We start from the raw sequence: 20,602 nt of genomic DNA, 5'->3' as shown, positions 1-20,602 counted from the left end.
GTTTTTAACACATGCTGAATATTACATGACAAACATATTTTGCCTTGAACTTATTTTCTTCACTCTGTAACTTTTAAAAAGTTTTTTCTTTAACTGGGTTGTGGCTTGTGCTCCTAGCCATTACATTCTCAATTATTTACAAGAGAATATGTAATTATTAAAAATTAATACAATCATTGAATTGGTTCGTCAAAGTAAACTTGCCCTTTATCCATTTTCATGTATTAGTATTATCTGAACAGGTACAAATCTCCACCTGAAGACACCACATTTAAATATGGAGCTGCTTTTTCTGACTTGAGATAGGATATATGCACCCTGGTTAATTAGAATCTGTATTCATGTAGGTCAGACATCAATATTTGTGATGTTGGTAATAAAAATGTATATAATTATAAAAATCCATTGTACCGCTAAGATAGATAGAAGGTTGGAATAAGAAATTTAGAAGTAGGGCTATCATAATTTCCATTTGGATCTATGTGTAAGTAAATTTGGCTACAATCTCTTCTGTGGAGTTGGGAGGAAAAGTATCCTTGTTTAACTAATATCATTTATTAATATTAATTCACCAATAGTTCCAAGACATAAATTCATCTCCCAGTTTACTTAGAATCCCCTAAATCTCAATTTTTTTGTCATTTGTAAGATTAAAAATAAATACAGCCTTTCTTATATGCAAAAGACCACCTAAGTAGCCTTACATTTCATGCTCATATTAAAAATTGCACAGGAACACTCCTAAAGCGGCCATCTCTTTGAAACGTAAACACACACAGAGGATTTGCTGTGAATAAAGTCCTCAATTCCACTAGCAGGACATTTCCTAGATTAGTTTCTGAAAGACAGCAATTCTTCACCTTCAATACTGAGAACTCACCTGATCACAAAGGAGGCTTCTGTTTCTAGTGCCAACTTTATCACAATCACAGGGTTTGCAAACATCTATGGCTGAAGGATCTGCACCAACTTGTCGGAAAAAGTAATCCTTACACAGCTCGCAGTTCTTTCCTGCATCAGGGAAAGGTTATGCATTATGACTTCCAATTCATTAAAATCAGCTGCATAATTCAAAATTAAAGACCGCATTCCTTTGAGGGAATTCTATAATTTTCGGGACGTCCATTTTAATGCACCTTTCATCTCTACCTGCCAATTTAGTGATCCAGAGCATATGAAACAATGAACCTGTTACAAACTGTGCTTTACTTCATTAAACTCCCATCTGTTATATAACACCACACTTCTAAAAAGCGGTGCTTTGTAGAAGACCATCCATTTTGGAAGAGTTTGTTTCTAAACTTAAAAGTTTTCTTTATTTCTAGGGTCAGGCACATAATCTAAATCAAATGTGAGAAATTTCTATATGTGTAGTAGATGGCAGTTGCACAGTTAGGAGCAAGTAAGTATGTAATATTAGAAATATTTTTCCAGAACTAACTCTTGTAAAATAGAAGACTGCTCTTGATGCAATTTATTATTCCATAGCTAACATGAATAAAAGCAGATGCTTCTGTTAGTGCTTATGGCCATTATTTTTCATTTCAAATATCAAAATAGAAACGTATTATATCTAGATGTATCAAATTTTAAATATTAGAATAGCCTGACATATTAGAAATATTAGGTAATTTCTATAGCTTATTGATTATATAATTAATTTATTATAATTTATTAATCAGAAAATTTCCCACGCCATTTTATATAAGAAACAACCTAAACTACAAGGAGTTTCTAAAGTGAATGTGAATAGCATTTAAGACCACTGAAATAAGCTGAAATGCTACTCAAGGCTAGCAAATTCCCCTTTAAACATTATGCAACTACTTGACTATTACTGAAATTGGCCCATTATTCGAAGACTAGAAATAACTTAATCTCAAGAGAAAACCCACATTCTGATGGATATTGGCTATGGACTAATTAAAACTTAAATGGATTTATAATATTTCTAGAATATTCCCTTTACATATGCTGCTGACTCTCAACTCTCTATCTCCAATCTAGAAACCTCTCCTTATTTATTATTCAATGAATATTTATTCGGTGATTACCATGTTCCAATCACTGTGCTAAGTGATGAGGAATACAGTAGTGAGCAAAATACACATTGCACCCTCTCACAGAGCTTTCCTGAAGTCTAGTGGGTAAGATGAATCTTAATTAAATAACTACACAGATAAATGTACATTTACAAACTGTAATAAACATAAGGTGACACCAAAGTGTATAGATCATAATGACTTTTCCTGAGGCATCACAAAAAAGCTCTTTGCAAAAGAAAGGAGCTTCAGAATGGTTTCCAACTGCCCACAAGAGATTTTCTCCTGTGCTTCTTGGAAACACTCAGCGAGCACGTCCAGAATAGAACTTGCCATTTTCTCCCTTAGCTTGATCCTCCTGTGTTTCTGTCTCAATGGCTGGCACCAACGTTGACCCTGTTACTCAAACTGGAACCTTAAGCATGAGTCTTGACTTTTCTTCCTTCCCTTACCTATACCCATACCTTGCTCAGAAAATGCTGTCAGTTTCCATCCTAAACATCTCTTGGATCCGCTACTCTCTATCTACACCACCTTAAATGTACTCCAGCATTATTTCCTAACTGGACTACTGTAGCATCCTTCTAACTGATTTTCCCAAACCACTTTTGACACTCTCCAATCCATTCTCCACTTTATAATCAGATGAGTCTTGTAAAAACACAAAACTTATTATATCCTTTTCCTGTATAAAACCCTTAAGTGTTATCTCATTAATCTTAGGATAGAATCCAAACTCTTTATCATGGTTTATAGAACTTTCTACAATCTGGCCCCTCCTTCATTCCTAGCACCTTTTCTTATAATCAGCCATTTGCCTTTCCATCAGTTCTTCAAACGTACCATGTTTCTCTCTCCTCTAGGCCATTGCACAACTGTTTTCTTACTGGAAACCTTTGTTTGATCCCCTACCCCCGCTCCCTCTCACTCCTTCATCTGCTTAACTCTTGCTATACTTGCCCTATCTTAGCACTCATAAGATAACTTTGTACTTTTTCCTTTAATAGTACATCTTTTCCACCATGCAAAAATCCATACAAAGACCAGAAAATTCATTATCTTGTTTATCTTTATATTTTCAGCACCTAGTCAAGTTCTTGTGACTTCTTAGGTTATCAATAGTTATCTAATAAATCCATTCACACTTAAGAGTGGCACACTTTCAAACTCATTAGACTTGTGCCATTATATTTTACAAATTCTGGTGTTGTTTATTTCTGTTTTTAACATACCAGCTCTTCAGAAAATAGTAATTTTCAACAGCTAGTCAAAATGCTGGATCATTTTAGAACAAGACTGATGATCATCATTTGCCTTTAATTAGCATTTTTAAAAAGAGTATTCCCAGATTACCAGGGTCCATGCCAAATCTGAATGCATATAAACATCTCCACATGAGATTGAGACATAATGAAAGATCAGGGTCACACAAGGAAAGTTATTTTAAGGAGATATATATATATATATATATATATATATATACTGAAACTAGTAATTCTTGAGTTATCCAAAATATATTCATAGTTTAATCAAATGGTATGAACTTTAAAGAAAAATCCTTTTCCTTAAAAGATACAGTCTAAGGCTAGAGTGCTATTTCTGAAAACTACTTAATTATTTGGAATTATGAAGATTTGATGAACTGGATTTGGTTTTCAAACTTAACAGCATGAAAGGACTTTCTTAAATAAGATAGAAAAAAAATAATTTAAAATAATATGCATTGTATATAGAAGTAAATGGGCCTCAAAAGCCAAGTCAGTCTTTGTTATTCATGTTATTTGTATTGCTTGCCAGTTACCTGTAGTGTTATGCTCACAATCATCACAAACTCCTCCACCCCCTCTGTGGTGCTCAAATGGAAACGGGTCCACTGAGATGTCATAGTGGCAGCTTCTGGAATGGCTGTTGCATTGACAAGGTTTACAGTTGAAAGCATGAACTTGATCACCTTGGCGGAAAGGCTTGTCATTATAAAGAGGCAAGCAGTGGTCACACTAGAACAATAAAGTGATATCAGAACCAGAAAGAAATGTAAAGCTGCGATTTTTTTCTTTTCATTTACATATCAGGCACTTTCATTAGATGTAAAGCCAATATCAAAGAGCTAAAAGCCAGCAACTATACAAGCCTGGCACAGTGGCACAGTGGTTAAGTTTGCATGCTCCACTTTACTGGCCCAGGGTTCGTGGTTTTGGATCCTGGGCACAGACTTACACACTGCTTATCAAGCCATGCTGTGGCACATACAAAGTAGAGGAAGATCAGCACAGACGTCAGCTCAGGGCCACTCTTCCTCAAGCAAAAAATGAGGAAGATTGGCAACAGATGTTAGCTCAGGGCCAGTTTTCCTCACCAAGCAAACAAAACAAAATGAAACAAAGTCAGCAACTACTGTATTTTGAAAACTGTTTTATAAATCAGAAATTAGCATATTACAGGCATAGTAGCGTGGAATCGTAAAAGTAACCATGTAAGCTGAAACCATACAAAGAGATTTTAAACAATCAATGGGAAAAGTTATCACTGTTTCCTGACCTTTAAATTTTTTTTTGTCACAACGTTAAAAACTTGACTTTCAGTTTCCAGTTCCACAGGTAAAGAGTTTGGAAGTCACCACTCCATCCTAACAACAAGTAAAAAGCTGAACAGACTGAAAAATCAACAACTCTTCTTGTATCCATAAGAGAGGGGAAACATAGGGCAAATTGCTGCCCTCAAGATTGGAGAGACAGACAGGAAAATACAGGAAGTCCCAGCTATAGGAGCAGAGACTCACGAGCAGAAGCCTCTGTGAGAACTAGTGCTGGGGTAGAAAATCCTGAAGTGTAATTGATGAACTGCTGGAAGTTCAGTATGGACAAATCTGAGATTTGAAAACTCCAGGGGGACCTAGTTTTAAGGAGGATCCCACAATTTCATGAGATTTACTTCCAGAAGCTTGACCAACTTGTCACAGTAAATATCAGAAAAACAATTTCATCGAGCTTCTAGCAGGGGGAGGGGAAAGGAATCATTTGGAAATATATTAGAACACTCTGTTCTTCCTAACAATACTGTCCTCAGGAGAAACTAGTTAGCCAGACCCTAACCTGCTGGGGTACTATCAGAGCCTAACTGACCTGCAGAAGGGAAATATCCACTCCAGCCCACTCTAGCCATCCTGCCCACCTATGAGAGGAGAAAAACTGAAAAGCAACTGTGTAGTTCACAGTCCAGAGGCATAGGCTACATAAGGCTATAGAATGCTTACTCCACACCTCACCACCACGTTACTAAAGGCTTATTGACAACAGTTCTTTTTACCAGGCACATTATGTCTGGCTATCAAGAAAAAATTACAAGGCATACCGAAAGACAAAAAATACAATCTGAAGAGACAGAGTAAGCATTGGAACCAGGTATGGCAGGGATGTTGAAATTAAATTTAAAATAACTATGAGTTTGAAATAACTATGATTAATATGCTAATGGCTCTAAGGGATAAAGAAGATAGCATGCAAGAACAGATGAGCAATGTAAGCAGAGAGATGGAAATCCTAAGAAAGAACCAAAAAGAAATGCTAGAGATCAAAAATACTGTAACAGAAATGAAGAATACCATTGATGGGCTTATTAGTAGACTGGATGTGGCTGAGGAAAGAATCTCTGAACTAGATGATAGATCAATAGAATTCTCAAAGACTGAAAAAACAAAACAAAAAGTCCAAGGACTGTGGGACGACTACAAAGTCTAAAACATACACATGACAGGAATACCAGCAGGGGGAGAAAGAGAAAAAGGAACAGAAGAAATATCTGAAACAATAACAACTGAGAATCTCCCCAATTTAATGTCAGACACTAAACCACAGATCCAGGAAGCTCAGAGAACACCAAGCAGGATAAATGCTAAAAAAACTACACATAGACAAACCATTTTCAAATTACAAAAAATCAAAAATAAAGAAAAAAAATCCCCAAAGAAGCCAGAATTCAAAAACATCTTACCTATAGAGAAACAAAGATAAGAATTACATCCAGCTTCTCCTTAGAAATCATGCAAGCAAGAAGAGAGTAGAGTGAAAGACCTAAAGTGTTGAGAGAGAAAAAACACCAACCTAGAATTCTGCACCATGCAAAATCATCCTGCAAAAGTGAAGGAGAAATACTTTTTCAGACAGACAAAAATTGAGGAAATTTGTTGCCAGTAGACCTGCCTTGCAAGAAATGTTAAAACAAGTTCTTCAGAGGAAGGAAAATACTAGAGGTCAGAAACTCAGATCTACATAAAGAAAGAGCATCAAAGAAGGAATAAGTAAAGGTAAAACTTTAAAAATTTCCTTACTGCCCATTGTAAATGTAAAGGGAAATTAAAAAATTGTAAAACTAACATATAGCAGGCTGTAATTTAAGATTAGAAACTTTGAGAATTAAATTATTTTATTTTTTATTAAAAACCTCATTGAGCAGCTGGAAGAGTGCTTCCTCTCTTTTCCTGGAACTTTCCATACTGAGCAAGCATCTTTTCTATGCCTTGGTGAATTCTCATGTTCCTTTCTAAGTACAGATCAGCTTCCATCATTTTAACCTTTGTGCTTTCAGTGTCGTGAAATACCTCTGAGAATCCCTTTCATGCAAAGGTTTTGTTGGCAGCACTTCCTCTAGGATATCTGCACCCTATTATCACAATTACCATCCTCATTTATGTTGAGCTTGCCTTCATGGTGTTGCTCTGGCTGCAAATATAAAGTTTCCCAAATAGTGGCAGTAATCAGCTGTTTCTTCTATAAGAAGAAAAGTTCAATTGGAATTTCACTTCTAGCACTTTCTTTCTTTGCAGCACTTTCATCTTTGTTGGCAAATTCCTCTTTTTGAATATTCATGTTTGTAAGATGTCGCATGGGTTTACCACTGACAGACAAGGAGGCAACACAGCTACAGGCTTCTTTGTGAATGAACTGAATAAGGGATGTGCACGGACTAGCCACCAACAGATTTTGAGAGAAGAGACATGATTGGTCACTGAACAAGATGCACATCTGTTATTTATGTAGTAATCTGTGGACTGAAGGGCCAGCAACAAAATCTGTGTTTTATGCAATTACTCACAGCTAATATACCATGATAACCAATATTTGAACAATGTTGTTGGAGGATTGCTGTTATTTAACTAAACTATAGTAACTGAAATTCATGCAGATTAGAACTGTGCAAAGAATGGACTGCCTGTGTAACCAAAGAAAACCTTACTAAGTCACATAAGAGACTTGTTATGTACTGGGACAATTCAATTAAAGCTGGAAATATTTTTAAACATTAAAGATTTTAAATTTTCTAATATAAATTCAATTTATGGACAAAGCAAAATTTTAAGTAACTATTGACCTGAACTGAGTTAAAATTTTAGCATAATTAAAGTAATACTATACTTTTTATAAGACAAATTAATGAATTAGAAAATAAAAATCACTGATAATTCAACTGCAAACTGGTAAGCCAAAATATTTTAATGAGACAATTTCTTCCAAAACTTGTATATGTGTATATTTTTTCAAAATTGGGAATACACACAAATACATCCCATATTGTTATATAGCCCTATATGATTAAATATCATGAACTTTATTTCTCATTTTATTCATAAATAACTTATTTAGCCCTTCTGCAACTACTGAAGAAACATTTTGCTTTTTCTAGTTTTTTCCTTTTGTTTGGACATAGCTGACTATTTCCTTATGAGAATTATAAGTGATGAAATTACATTATAAAAGGGTGGAAATATTTTTAAAGATATTTTTAAAATATAGCCGAACTCCTTCCAGAGAAATTAGATTTGTTTATAGATCCATCAGCAATATCTGAGACTGTCCATTTTTTTATGTTCTGCTCAATTTAAACCTATGATTATCTCTTCAATATTTTGATTTTAGAAGACTATTTATCACTGTTTTAGTATGTATTGTTTTGGTTACCAGTAACCAAAACACGTTTTTCATCTGGTTCTTTGTCAAATATAATCTTTTCTGAGGAAACTGTTCATTTTTATTTTGCATATTCATTTTTTTCTTACTGATTTTAACTATCTTATATATTAGGTACATTTTTCTTTTGCCTGTAAAATAGTGAGGATTTAGTTTACAACTATTAATATGTACTTATATTTTATTTTCTTCTTCTACTTTACCGGCCCAAATTTTCAGCACAATAGTTAATATATATGGCACAGTGGTGATGGTGTGCAAATTTGCATTATTTCTGAATTTAATCAAAATGTCTTTAATGTTACAACTTTTATAATAATGCTGACTATTGATTTCAAGTAGATAATCTTTATCATTTAAGAAAAGAAATCTCTATTCCAAAATAAACAATGCTTTTATATAAAAAAATGAGAAATACATTGTCAATTTTATTAAATGTTTTGATTTAATTTTTTGACCTCTTGAGTTGATAAATTATGTTACAGGTTAAGAGGTTAATTAGAATCTGTGCTTGCATTCTTAGAATAAACTCAACATCATTAATGGTAAATAATGCCTAAAAATATTTAGGATTTCTGCATTTATATTCATAAGTTAGAGTGCTCTATATTTTTGTAAAGACATTAAAATAAATAAAACTTTAAAATTTTAATTTGGAATCAATATGTATTTGAATTTATTAACTTTAATATCTGAATAATCAGAAAATTCTCATTTTGTACACACACTAAAACCTATTAGAGTTTAAGTTATATTGCATATAAAGTATGATTGATTCAAGATAAGATTTAAAATAAATACAAACATACATACATACATACTAGAATTCCTGAATTATTCTTCTCACCTTTTTTTTCCTCTGAAATACTTAATGTGACTTACAAAAATGCCCAATTTATTCCAGAGTTACATATTGAAATTATGAATAAGGAGAGTCAAACCATGCAAAATAGTCTCGAAAAGTCTCCCTATCTATTCATAATAATGGTCCTTTGCTATTTGGTTTTTTAAATTAACATTGTTAGAAATTTTGACATTTTGACATTTTGGATAACAAAGGTCATTTCTTTTTCTATTTTCTGCAATAAATATTTAATATTTTAGAACAGTTTATTTGACACAATCCATAATCATTATTGGAACAAACTATGGTCAAAAGCATTTTTTGCCAATATTTATTTTCTCCTACTAGTTCATTGTTGAATATTTTTTCCCTTAATATTTTTAAAAGAATAAAGAAAAAAATAAGAATTTAATTGTCCAGTGTCTTTCTGTTTTACGGTATTCTGAAAATTCTAGCATGAAAACACACTGCAGTTTTCTACTTAGCTGAGAAAAAAAAAGAGATAATGGCAATGTAAACATTAAGTCACAATTTTCACAGCAGGTAAGGGTGCATTTAACAAGTGATAGAGAATGCACCCTTACCTTTTGGTCAATATAAAAAATTGTTATCATATTCTTTTTGGATGATGAAGATATTTTCTCCCTGAAACCATTTCTAACCTTTGGGTTGCAATGGTTGCTCCTCTTCTGTTCTCCCACAGCATTCCATTAATACCTTGACCATGCTCCTATCACTTTGAGCTGAAATGATTGGTTAACCTATAAGTATCTTTCAGGAAAGGCAAGTTGTTGACTTTTATACTCCCTGTGTCATCCACACAGTAGGAGCTTAATAGACAATTGTTAAGCTATTAACTGAAAATTCACATCTAACGATGATATTCATGTTCAAAGAAAGCCATTCTTGAGGAAATTTAGAGAGGGGATTCAATGGGAACAATTAATAAAGAAAGCTATGTTTGTGTCAAGTCTTCAGAACTGGCTGTTATTATTAGATGATTTGCATAAACCACTTAAAATACAAAATGAAACTCATTTTGTAAAAGAGAGATGTGGAGTAATCATTAGAATATTGTCAACTATGGGTCTTCGGACAAAAACATTTAAAAGTGGGGGAATTGACCTCTTTGTTTTCTCTCACTAGCAATAACCATTCATAAATCAAATTTATTTCATAGAATTAAAAGTTAGAAATTAGATAGAGACTTAAAGTCAGACATTTTAGTTCCATCACTGGTGCTGCCATTAACTAAGAAAAGGCAACCGTGAAAAGTAACATGAAATGCATACTTTCTAATGTTGGGCACTATATTAAGCATTTAAAATAGATTATTTCACTGAATCCTCAAGGCCTCGGGTCATATATTATTCTATGTCTAATTTCTGTTTCTTGATTGGCTAGTCCTGTGTTCTTGTATAATTAATTCTACCTTTTTAAGCCTTATTTGTCTCAGCTCTACCATGGGAGTAATAATACCTGCCTCATAATGTTGCCATAAAGACCAAGTCCTTAGCAGAATGTCACATAGTCAGCCCTCAGTAAACATTGTCCACTACTTTATTATTAGATTAGTAACTGAAGAGTGAAGATGTGAAGTAATATGAACAATATAATTGGACAGTGAGTCCTTTAGTCCACTTTACCTCTGTGAATCTCAGCTTCCTCATCTGTAAAGGAAGACAACTTAACTCAATATCTTCATTAGTATTCTCTCAAAATAATCTGAGGATAAGTGATAATATTTAAATCATGCTCAATACAAAGTCTGGCACATATTATGCTTCCAAAATTTGGAAGTTACAAGATAGAAGAGGAGGAAGAAGAGGCAGCGAGGGGTAACAATCCAACTGAGGTATTGCTCTCAAGTTCAAGTGATACCAGCAGTCTATAAGACTGTCCCTATGCACTATATGGTCTATAGCCATTAATAGGGGATTCTGTGATTGTCAATGTACTCATCCATGATCTGATTTTGAGTATGTAGCCTACAGAGTGGAGGAAGGAACAATTTATGACCAAATTCATTTCTGGTTAATTTTATCATCTCTAAGTACAACTACAGAAGAGGCTTTATATACACCTACTTCCTAGGAGCTATCAGATATCATTAGGAAATAACTATTACTTCTAGTATTACTTCCCCCTAAGTATGGGGGAGATGTGTTCTAATTGGATATGTGGAAGAATAGATCAAAAGTCACTTTCTGACTTACTGGCTTTGGAGGAGAGAAATGAGCTCATTCAGTTCTCCTCCCCAGGTCAAATAGCTGTGCAATTATCCTCATTCCCCATTTTTAAACGAACTCTATCCTACTGCAGACTTTGACCAAATGCAAAATTTTTCCAGGAGACAATTCCTAAAGCTTATTTTTCACTTCATTTTGAAGTACTCTTATTGATGACTTTGCTCACCCAATGATAATGCTTTTATTATTCAAGTTATGCTTTCTTGAATGAAAGTTGGTGGAAATGATGAACTGGAGCCTGTGGTCCTGTCACACTGATTACAGATGCAGTTCATCTTCTGCAAAGCAACTGCTGGCTGTATGAGTTTGGGATGTTGCCTACATGAGTTAGTGGAGTAAATCCAGCAAAAGCATTCCTTTGATATTTCTAGGAAGACAATATTTTTGCTTTTTGATTATGATCTAAAAAAGCCTCATTTAAGATTTTATCCTTATTGTCAACAATGACTTATTGTAAATAAGACTGGACTAAATACTGCACCAATGCTCTGAAGACACAATCCTGGTTTCTTTAATGTTCAAAATCAAAGTGGAATTTGCCACTGGCCTAATGGAGTGGTTTGGTTCCTACCAAGTAGTTGTTATTGAGAATGCATAGCCTTCCTTTTGTGGACAAAAAAAGATGTACAGAAATATCAGTAACATTTTATCTCTTCTTAAAGAAAAGCATAGCGATCATTTTAAATTCTCAAATTAAAATTTATTTTTAGTTATTATTATAATACTAGGGTGCAAGAGTTTGTAGAAAGCGCAGTGCAGACGCTAGTCCTAGGGGAGCAGTTTTTCCACACCTACCAGGACGACATCAGTGTACCTTCCACTGGACCCAACAATTCCATTAGGAATTCAGAAAAATACATTTCTAAAACTATTTGAGAAAGATTTTTTATAACAGTAAAGAAAAGAACAGAAATTAAATGCCTAAACATAAGTGAATGGGTTGAAAACGTCATATACCTTCAAAGAAATACAACATAAACATTCATAAATATAAATATAGAAAAGTATTCATAATATAGTTTGAATTTAAAAACCTGGTTAAAATATTATGTGGAGTATAATCCTATTTTCTAAATAAATGTAGATTCATCTGTGGATATGGATATAAAGCTACACTTTTAAGATATAAATTTATTTAGAACAACAATAGTAAAAAATCTGAAAGGATATAAACTAAGAGCATTTGCTAAGGTTATCTATGAGTGGTATACAGATGACTTTTACTTTTTATAACTTTATTTTTTTCACAATACATATTTATTACTAATGTATTTTTTTAAATGAGGGCCAAATAAAATACAAAAGCATGGATAGTTACAAGAAAATTATAGATCATTTGCATGTAACATTTCACTAAGAAAAGTTAAGAAAATTAAAATGTTCCCATTTTAAATTATACACAGATCAGTAAGATACTACAGAGAAAATGACTCTTTTTTCAAGTACAGTGTAGGCTGAAAGAGTTTACGAATTACCAGTGAACAGAGCATGAATTGTAAAAATAAAAATTTTTCAAAACAATGAGATTAATATATAGAAGTAAGGATTTTGAGAGATGACAATTTAAATTTCTGCTGTAAAATTTCATTTAAAAGATACAGAACTGAATGACACACTGACATATTTTGGCCCTTGATCTTAAGGATGATGAGGTGTTATTATCAATTTGAGTGGTTTACCAAGAAAGATATAAGAGAAGGAATACTTTCTCGTCTACCCTTTGATTATAAAATTTCAGGAAACTTTTGGGTCTCATAATTGTGCTTCTTTACAACTCCTTTCAGATAATACAAGGAGAACCATGACAAAATGTAAGAAATATGAGTAAATTATGAGTAAGTTTTTTAATTCTTACAATTTTTATGTTTTTTCTATCGATGACTTTAAGGTTTCATTTAATATCTAGAAATATTTTCAAATCTTATATTTTATGCAGTTTCTGAACCAGATGAATTTCTACTTAAGGTTTTCCCAATCTCTAGTTGATCATTTGTCACTTTCAATTGTATTTCAGTTTCTTATGTAACAACTGGATTCCCCCTGATTTGTCCCTGGATGCTCAGATTATAAGATTAGACAATGGCATTATCGGGGTTGAGGATCTTTATCACTGACTCATTTAACTGCTTTCATTTTAATAGCTTCTTAAAGGCCACTAATCAACTCCACTAATTCAGGTAGGAAAATCATAGAATAATCATTGAATCTAGACAACACTGATGAAATTTATTTTATTACATTATATTCTAATAATACACAATGACATTTCTCTCTTCTGGGTCATTAAATTGGAATACAGTGTCCTTTTGTTACTATTATAGATTAGCAAAGACAATCTTTCAAAGATAATCCACAGGTCCAAATGCATTTTTTATCAACTCTACTCCCATTGGTCCCAATTTTGATCCATTCTTTCTTAATATCTTCAAATTTACAGAGAAAATATAAACTTACACATAAGAAATTTTAAAGAAATTTATAGAAGCACCTCATTTATTCAGTTCCTCACCCAACAATCTTAAATGCTCATTACATATCTTTGAAGGAAGAAAGAAGAAAATGTCCTCTTAGCCAAAGATGCATGAAGTTTGGGGGTGGAAGGGTCTTCCTGCAAGTTACTTACAGAAGAGCTCAACAGACTAAAAGACTCAGGGACCTTTGAAAGCTCAAGTTCAAAATGAGAACTGTGAGTCATCAAAAACAACTTAACTATCTTCAACATTCCCAGATTAAGAAAACAGGTAAGTGTTGGCTATTGTGAATAGTACCAAAATGAACATGGGGGTGCATATATCTTTTTGAATTATTGTTTTATGTTCTTTGGATAAATACCCAGAAGTGGAACAGCTGGATCATATGGTATTTGTTTCACAATAGCCAAGACTTGGAAGCAACCTAAGTGCCCATCGATGGATGAATGGATAAAGAGGAGGTGGTATATATATACAATGGAATACTATTCAGCCAAAAAAAAGATGAAATTGTACCATTTGCAACAACATGGACAGACCTCGAGGGAATTATGCTAAGCAAAATAAGTCACACAGGGAAAGACAAATACCATATAATTTCACTCATATGTGGAAGATGATAAAACAGACAAACACATAGATCCAGAGAACAGAGGGGAAGAGGGGGCAGTGAAAGAGGTAAAGAGGCACATATGTATGGTGATGGATGGAAACCAGACTTTTGATGGTGACTACAATTCAGTCTAAACAGAAGTGGAAAAATAATGATGTACACTTGAAATTTACACAATGTTATAAACCGATGTGACCTCAATAAAATAAAAAATATATATAAACAAAGAAAATGGAGAAGTGAATAATCTGGTTTTGAATGATTTCAAAAAATGAATTAAGCTATATTTGTTTTTTAAAGATTTTATTTTTTCCTTTTTCTCCCCAAAGCCCCCTGGTACATAGTTGTATATTCTTTGTTGTGGGTCCTTCTAGTTGTGGCATGTGGGACGCTGCCTCAGTGTGGTTTGATGAGCAGTGTCATGTCCGCGCCCAGGATTCGAACCAACGAAACACTGGGCCGCCTGCAGCGGAGCGTGCGAACTTAAACACTCGGCCAAGGGGCCAGCCCCTGAATTAAGCTATTTTTTAAATGTTCATTTTAAAAAGTCACATCTGGAAAATTTACAAGTAGTTAATTCTCAAATAATGGTAAATAATGAAATAACCTTTAGTTTTTCTTAAGTCTAGCACATACTATTTCGGGACAAAGGACAACTATGGAGTGCTGCCTTATTTCATTAAGCATTTATAGAGAAAATAGCATTTTGTCTATACTTTTAAAATGATTGCAATTATCATAGAATACTATAATGGTCCATTTAGTTTTCTGCTGTCCTTGTTAGACTCTGAGCTTCTTCAGGCAGGAACAAAATTTAATTGATCTAACGAATTCCTGCGTAATGCTTGGAACATTGTAATTGTTCAATAAATGTTTATTGAGTAAGGAAATGAATGAACAATGAACAAATGAATATATGAATGATAGAATAAATTAATCAATGGATGATGCAACAAGAGTTCATTTCTTTCAGTGAATTCATTTCCTTCATTCCTGGCTCTAGCAAAAAAGCAAAAATGAAAGAAAATTATTTCCCTTTCTACACTCAACAGTAAAATGCCCACAAATGTCTTTGTCTAGGCGATGCTTTCTATGCAATAAAAATAGCTGAGACTTATGACGTAAGGCCTAAGTACTTTGTATTTATTAACTGACTAAATCTTTCCAACAACCACGAAGTAGGAGTTGCTATTACCTCCATTTTACAGATCAGAAAACTGAAGAACAGGAAGGGAATTTAATAATTTTCTAAAGTCATCCACTAGAATGTCAAGAAGTATAAATTAGAATGTAAAAATTTCTAAGGATAGCAACGTTTGCTGGTTTTTATTCATAACAATATTTTCAGTGTCTAGAAGCCCTAACATATAGTAGGTGCTCAATTTACATATATTTGCATAAATATATATTTGCACATATATACAAATATATTTACATTTTTTTCTCCCTCAGAGTCCTCACTCCTAATCACCATGCTACACTGGTTCCAGGGATAGAAAATGATCTCTGAGGGAAGGAACTGCTGAGTGGATTCACTGTGGTTAAATGTCCATACTTACCTTCTTCTGCTCAGAGTCTAAATTGGATGACACAGCCCTAGAAACCAAGGACGGAGTCACCCCAGCCCTGGCTGAAAAATTCAGAGGAACGTAGGTAGGCACCACCTCTGTGGGAAGGGGAGGAAGACAATCTGTTTCAAAGTGAGAGATTAAAATATGCTCACTTTTTAGAGGTCACTATAGGAATACCTGCTGAGCTAAAAGAAGTAATTTGTTAAACTATTCCCAAATGGCCTAACTGAATTAGAGATCTTCTGAAAGTCTATAAATTGCTCCTTTCTCATCAGTACAAGACCAGACCAGGATGTTGGAAATTTTAAGAGCCTAAATCTCTAACAATAATCATTGTCCTCTGGCTCTATTCACAGCTTCATCTTTCCTTTGAATGTAGCAGCTCAATTGCAATTCAAATGATGCAGTTTCCATGTAATTTCTTTGTCTACTAGATAGAGAAATCATCTTTATAAACAAAAACTTCAGGGTACTCATGTAACTATTTGTTCCAATAGAAGTTTTCTTATGGAGCTCTAATGTTCCAATCACAAAGGTATTGTTAGACAAACTTGCTAATTTCTAATCAATGATAGATTGGGTGGGGAGGGGGGTGGAAGCATAGGTAACACTTGAGAAGCAAGATAGAAAATGGTTTAGTGCTTTGCACGTGGTAGGTCATCAATATGTGTTTATGAATGCATGAATGAATGACCTAATGACTGTGTACATTTATGACATGTTATACGACTGCACCTTAATGTACCTAGTATTTAACTGAATAATAACATTAAAAGATTAAAGGTAAACGCAATATTTTCCTGCAAATTTTTGCCTAGAGATTACTGTGTAATCTCAATCAGCCAATCCAAAAGAATTACCATGCTTCTTTCTCAGTAATTATCTTTCTCTTGGTTAGAAATTCTCATATAATTAAAGTGTCCACAGAGAATATGTGCTTACCTATTCTCTAGGTGCTGAAATTAACAGCACAAATTAAATAACTACTACTACTATTAGACAATACTGATCAGACATTGCTGACAATGCAATGGTCATCAACACTCAACATACATAGCCTGTCTGACATTTCAACCACTAATAGGTGGTAGCCACTTTTAGAAACTTTTTAATTCATGCAACTCGTTGTCTGTACCTCTATGGGCAAAGTGCAATGGAGGATTGGAAAATCATCCAATAAAATAAATTTTAATAACATGTAAAACTAAATCTGCATTTGCAATAGTAGAGACTACAGACAGAAGTATTTAGACAACTGCTTCAGTTCTGCACATTGCCTATATATAAATATAACTAAGAGTTTACATTTAAACACAGGGTTCCTGACTGTATGGCTTGTGAATGCAGACCAGCTAACTACGTCTAGCTGTTGAATGAGACAGAAACATTTGCCTGATGGGCCCTGGAGTCTTAATCATTAATTTTGAATACTCTGCATTGATATTTGATTTCCCCCTTGGCCTTTCTGCCCTTCTTTATTCCCTCTTCCTCTTTAACTGTGGGACTTGTTCGGGGCACTAAATAGAAAAGACACAGATGAGATGTACCAGGCTCCCCTGAGTCCAGAAGGAGGACTTTAAGGTTTATTCAAGTTTGTGGGTAGTGGCCAAACCAAAGCAATTCCTTTTTATAGCAACCATAATAATTTAACCCTATTGATATGCCAGAAAATATGGCCCGGAACAGAAAACATATTTATATAGGATAACCGGCACTATTTAACATAGACAGCCAATGAAGAAATAATGGCTTCATTATATTAAAATCTTCTTTACATGCAACTCTTCAAAATTATATATAGAAGACAAATATAGATTCATATATTAAGAAGCAAAGTCTATTATCTCTGTCTTTGAATTTTTAGAGTCCCTCTAAACTTAATGAGTAGACATAAAAATGCATCTGAGTTACTATTTGGATATAAAGACATTTTATCTTGGAAATTTTATCTAGTGTCAGACTTGAGTACTAGATTAGTAAATTAAAAAAATCCTTTCACTGGTATAGCTTCATTTACATTTTTCTTTTAAGATTTAAAATGTCAATGATATTTACATTATTTGTTAATTACAAATTGTCAGCCTGAATAATTTGTTTGCACTAAAGTCATCTCCGTTTATTGCAGTAATTAGTGTCTGCCAGGAAATCCTTTTTGAATTTCACAAGTGAAAGTCCTTCGATATTTTCAAATAGTTGCATCTCTAATCAAGATGTTATGGCTGTACTCTGAGCATAATGCTCTACACATAGAAGGCATTTCGTAAACGTTTGTTGAGTGAAGCTGGCAAATGATCAGTCTTCACAGCAGAACCATAAAGTATGGTGACCATAGTAATTATGAGTTTTGTAACTATTCCAGGCTAAAGAGAGTCATGTCCACTCTGCCTTTAGCAGTAGCCTGAATACTTACCATAGATGATATGTTCCTGATATGTTGGCAAATCATATTATTATTATACTAGGAAAATTATATTGTAATATTTAAGACTGCAAAATCTATAATAAAAAAGCAAACAATTGTGCTCTTTTTTAACCACTTGACTTAAAAAAACAACACGCTGCCATATACATACACCACTAACATTTGAATTTAGTTCATTCATTCAACGAATGAATCAATATTCATTCACAAGCATTTCTTGATATTTACAATTTTTACTTATGTATTACTTCGTAACATTATTGTTTTCCATGTTTGTAAATCTTACATAAATGGTATACTGTATGTATTATTCTACAACCAACATTTGCACTCAATTGTTTGAGAAGTCTAGCCATGTGGATGTAATAGCTATAATCATTCATACCCACTGCTGTAAGGATTCCATTTAAATACTTGCAAACTGTTTTCCCACAGTGGTGGCAGCTTCCCATCAGTGGTGTATGAGTTCTCAGTAATCCACATCCTTGTTAGCAACTGAAATTTTCAGGTTTTTTTCATCTTTGCCAACCTCATGGGTATAAAATATCACATAGTTTTGACTACTGATAACTAGTGAAGTTGCAAATGTTTTCACATGTATATTGGCCGTTTGAGTTACCGCTTCTGGCCTCTTCTGCAAATTATCTGTTAATTTTTTGGTCTATTTTTCAATTAGTCTGATTTAAAAGTTCCCCTTCTCTGTTATATGCGTTGTGTTACTAATAACATCTGCTAGTCTATAGTTTTTCTTTTTTTACAATGGTAGCTTTTCATGATTAGAAATTTCCAATTTTAATGTAGAAACATTTAACAGTTTCTTCCTTTATAATTTGTGCTTCATGTATCCAGAAGTCACAAAGACATATTATATTTCCTGTGGAAAAATTTTAAAGGTTCACTTTTTAACATTTAGATGTCTATTTTGGTAGGAATTAAGTTTTGTTGATGGTACAAGTTATGAATTCAACTTTTCATATGAAAGGATAAATTGTCTTACCACTATTTATAAAATAGTCCAGTTTCCCCCACAGATTTGAAATGTCTCCTCCATATACTATGATTTATCCTTGAACCAATGTCTTACAGTGATAATTGTTATGTCTTAATAATAAGACTTGATATCAAGACCCTGCTCCTTATTATCTTCTTCAAATGTATTCCCATTATTTTTGTTCCTCTAATCATCACAATGTTAGAATCAGTTTGTCAAGTTACAGAAAAAAACTATTGATATTTTGATTGGAATCAGTTTGAATTTATCCTATGATTGGGGACAATTGATATCTTTGTGATATTTCATCTTCCTCTCCATGAGCATGTTGTGGCTCTCCAATACTTTAAGTCTTTTAAATATTTTTCAATAATGTTTCCACCATGCACATCTCTTGGAAGATTTTCTTTTAGATGTTATTATAATTAGTATCTCTTTATAAATTAAGTTTCCTGTTTGTTATTCTGGTATATAAAAGTCAATTGATTTCCATGTATCTATCCTATATCTAGCCACCTTACTGAATTCTCATTAATATTTAATAATTTGTAGATTTTCTTACGTTTTCTGACTCAATCATCTTGTCTTTAGATCTTGGTAGTTCAGTTCTTTCCAATTCTTTAAAGGGTTCTTTCTTTTTCTTATCATATCGAGCTGGCTATAACCTCCAATAAAATGGTGACGAATAGACATCCTTGTCTTATTCCTGACTTTAAAGGGAATTCTTCAATGGGTCCACCATTATGTGTACTGTTGTTTCTAGGAATTTGTAGATGTTCTTTATCAGGTTAAGGGAGTTTTCTTCAATTCAGAAGGTGCTAAAAATATTTATCGAGATGGCCGTTAAATGTTATCAACTGCTTTTTTCCAAATCTAATGAAAAGATCATATGTTTTTCCTCCCTTCCTGAGTTACTGTGGTGGATTACATTAATAGATTTATTAATATTAAATTTTACATGCATTCCTGGAAGAAAGTAAATTTGGCTACTATATAATTGGTTTTATAAATAGTTAGATTTGCTTTATTATCAAGGTTTTAGGCTTATGTTTACAAGTGAGAGTGATCTATACATTTTCTTTTTTGTACTGTCTTTGTTTGATTTTGTTTCCTGGCCTCCATACTTCTATTGACAGAATTCAAAATAAAGCTCTACTCCCACAGATAAAATTTTAGCATACTACATATTTAATTTATTTCTGTTGAATCCCCAACCCCTACTCCCAACACCTAAGAGAATGTAAACTCTTCAGGAATAGGAATAATTGTGTTTTGCTCAGAGACACAAACCTGTTGCTTGGTAGATGAGTACATAATAAAATTTTGTTGGATTAATAAAAGGTTCCTAATTTTAGTTGGGGTTTTTTCCCCTCTTTTTTTCTATTTTTCTTCACTAGTTTTCATAATACTGAAATGATTCAATTCATTCATTCACT

The 20,602-nt window shown here is 33.3% G+C and overlaps 1 protein-coding gene across 1 annotated transcript in view; it reads right to left on the bottom strand.

Moving 5' to 3' along the window:
- Positions 1 to 20,602, bottom strand: part of USH2A (usherin) — a 733,563-nt gene that overhangs the window by 614,843 nt on the left and 98,118 nt on the right. The window contains exons 9-10 of the mRNA XM_046679838.1: positions 3,844 to 4,039; positions 881 to 1,011 (exon numbers count right to left, since the gene is read on the bottom strand). Of these exons, the coding sequence (XP_046535794.1) occupies positions 881 to 1,011; positions 3,844 to 4,039 (327 nt within the window). The remainder of the gene's footprint in view (positions 1 to 880; positions 1,012 to 3,843; positions 4,040 to 20,602) is intronic.

The sequence above is a fragment of the Equus quagga genome, chromosome 12, assembly GCF_021613505.1.
Source record: "Equus quagga isolate Etosha38 chromosome 12, UCLA_HA_Equagga_1.0, whole genome shotgun sequence".
In the NCBI taxonomy this organism is placed as follows: Eukaryota; Metazoa; Chordata; class Mammalia; order Perissodactyla; family Equidae; genus Equus; species Equus quagga.
Note: the sequence above shows the minus strand (reverse complement) of the source record. Positions and strands in the feature narration are given on the sequence as shown.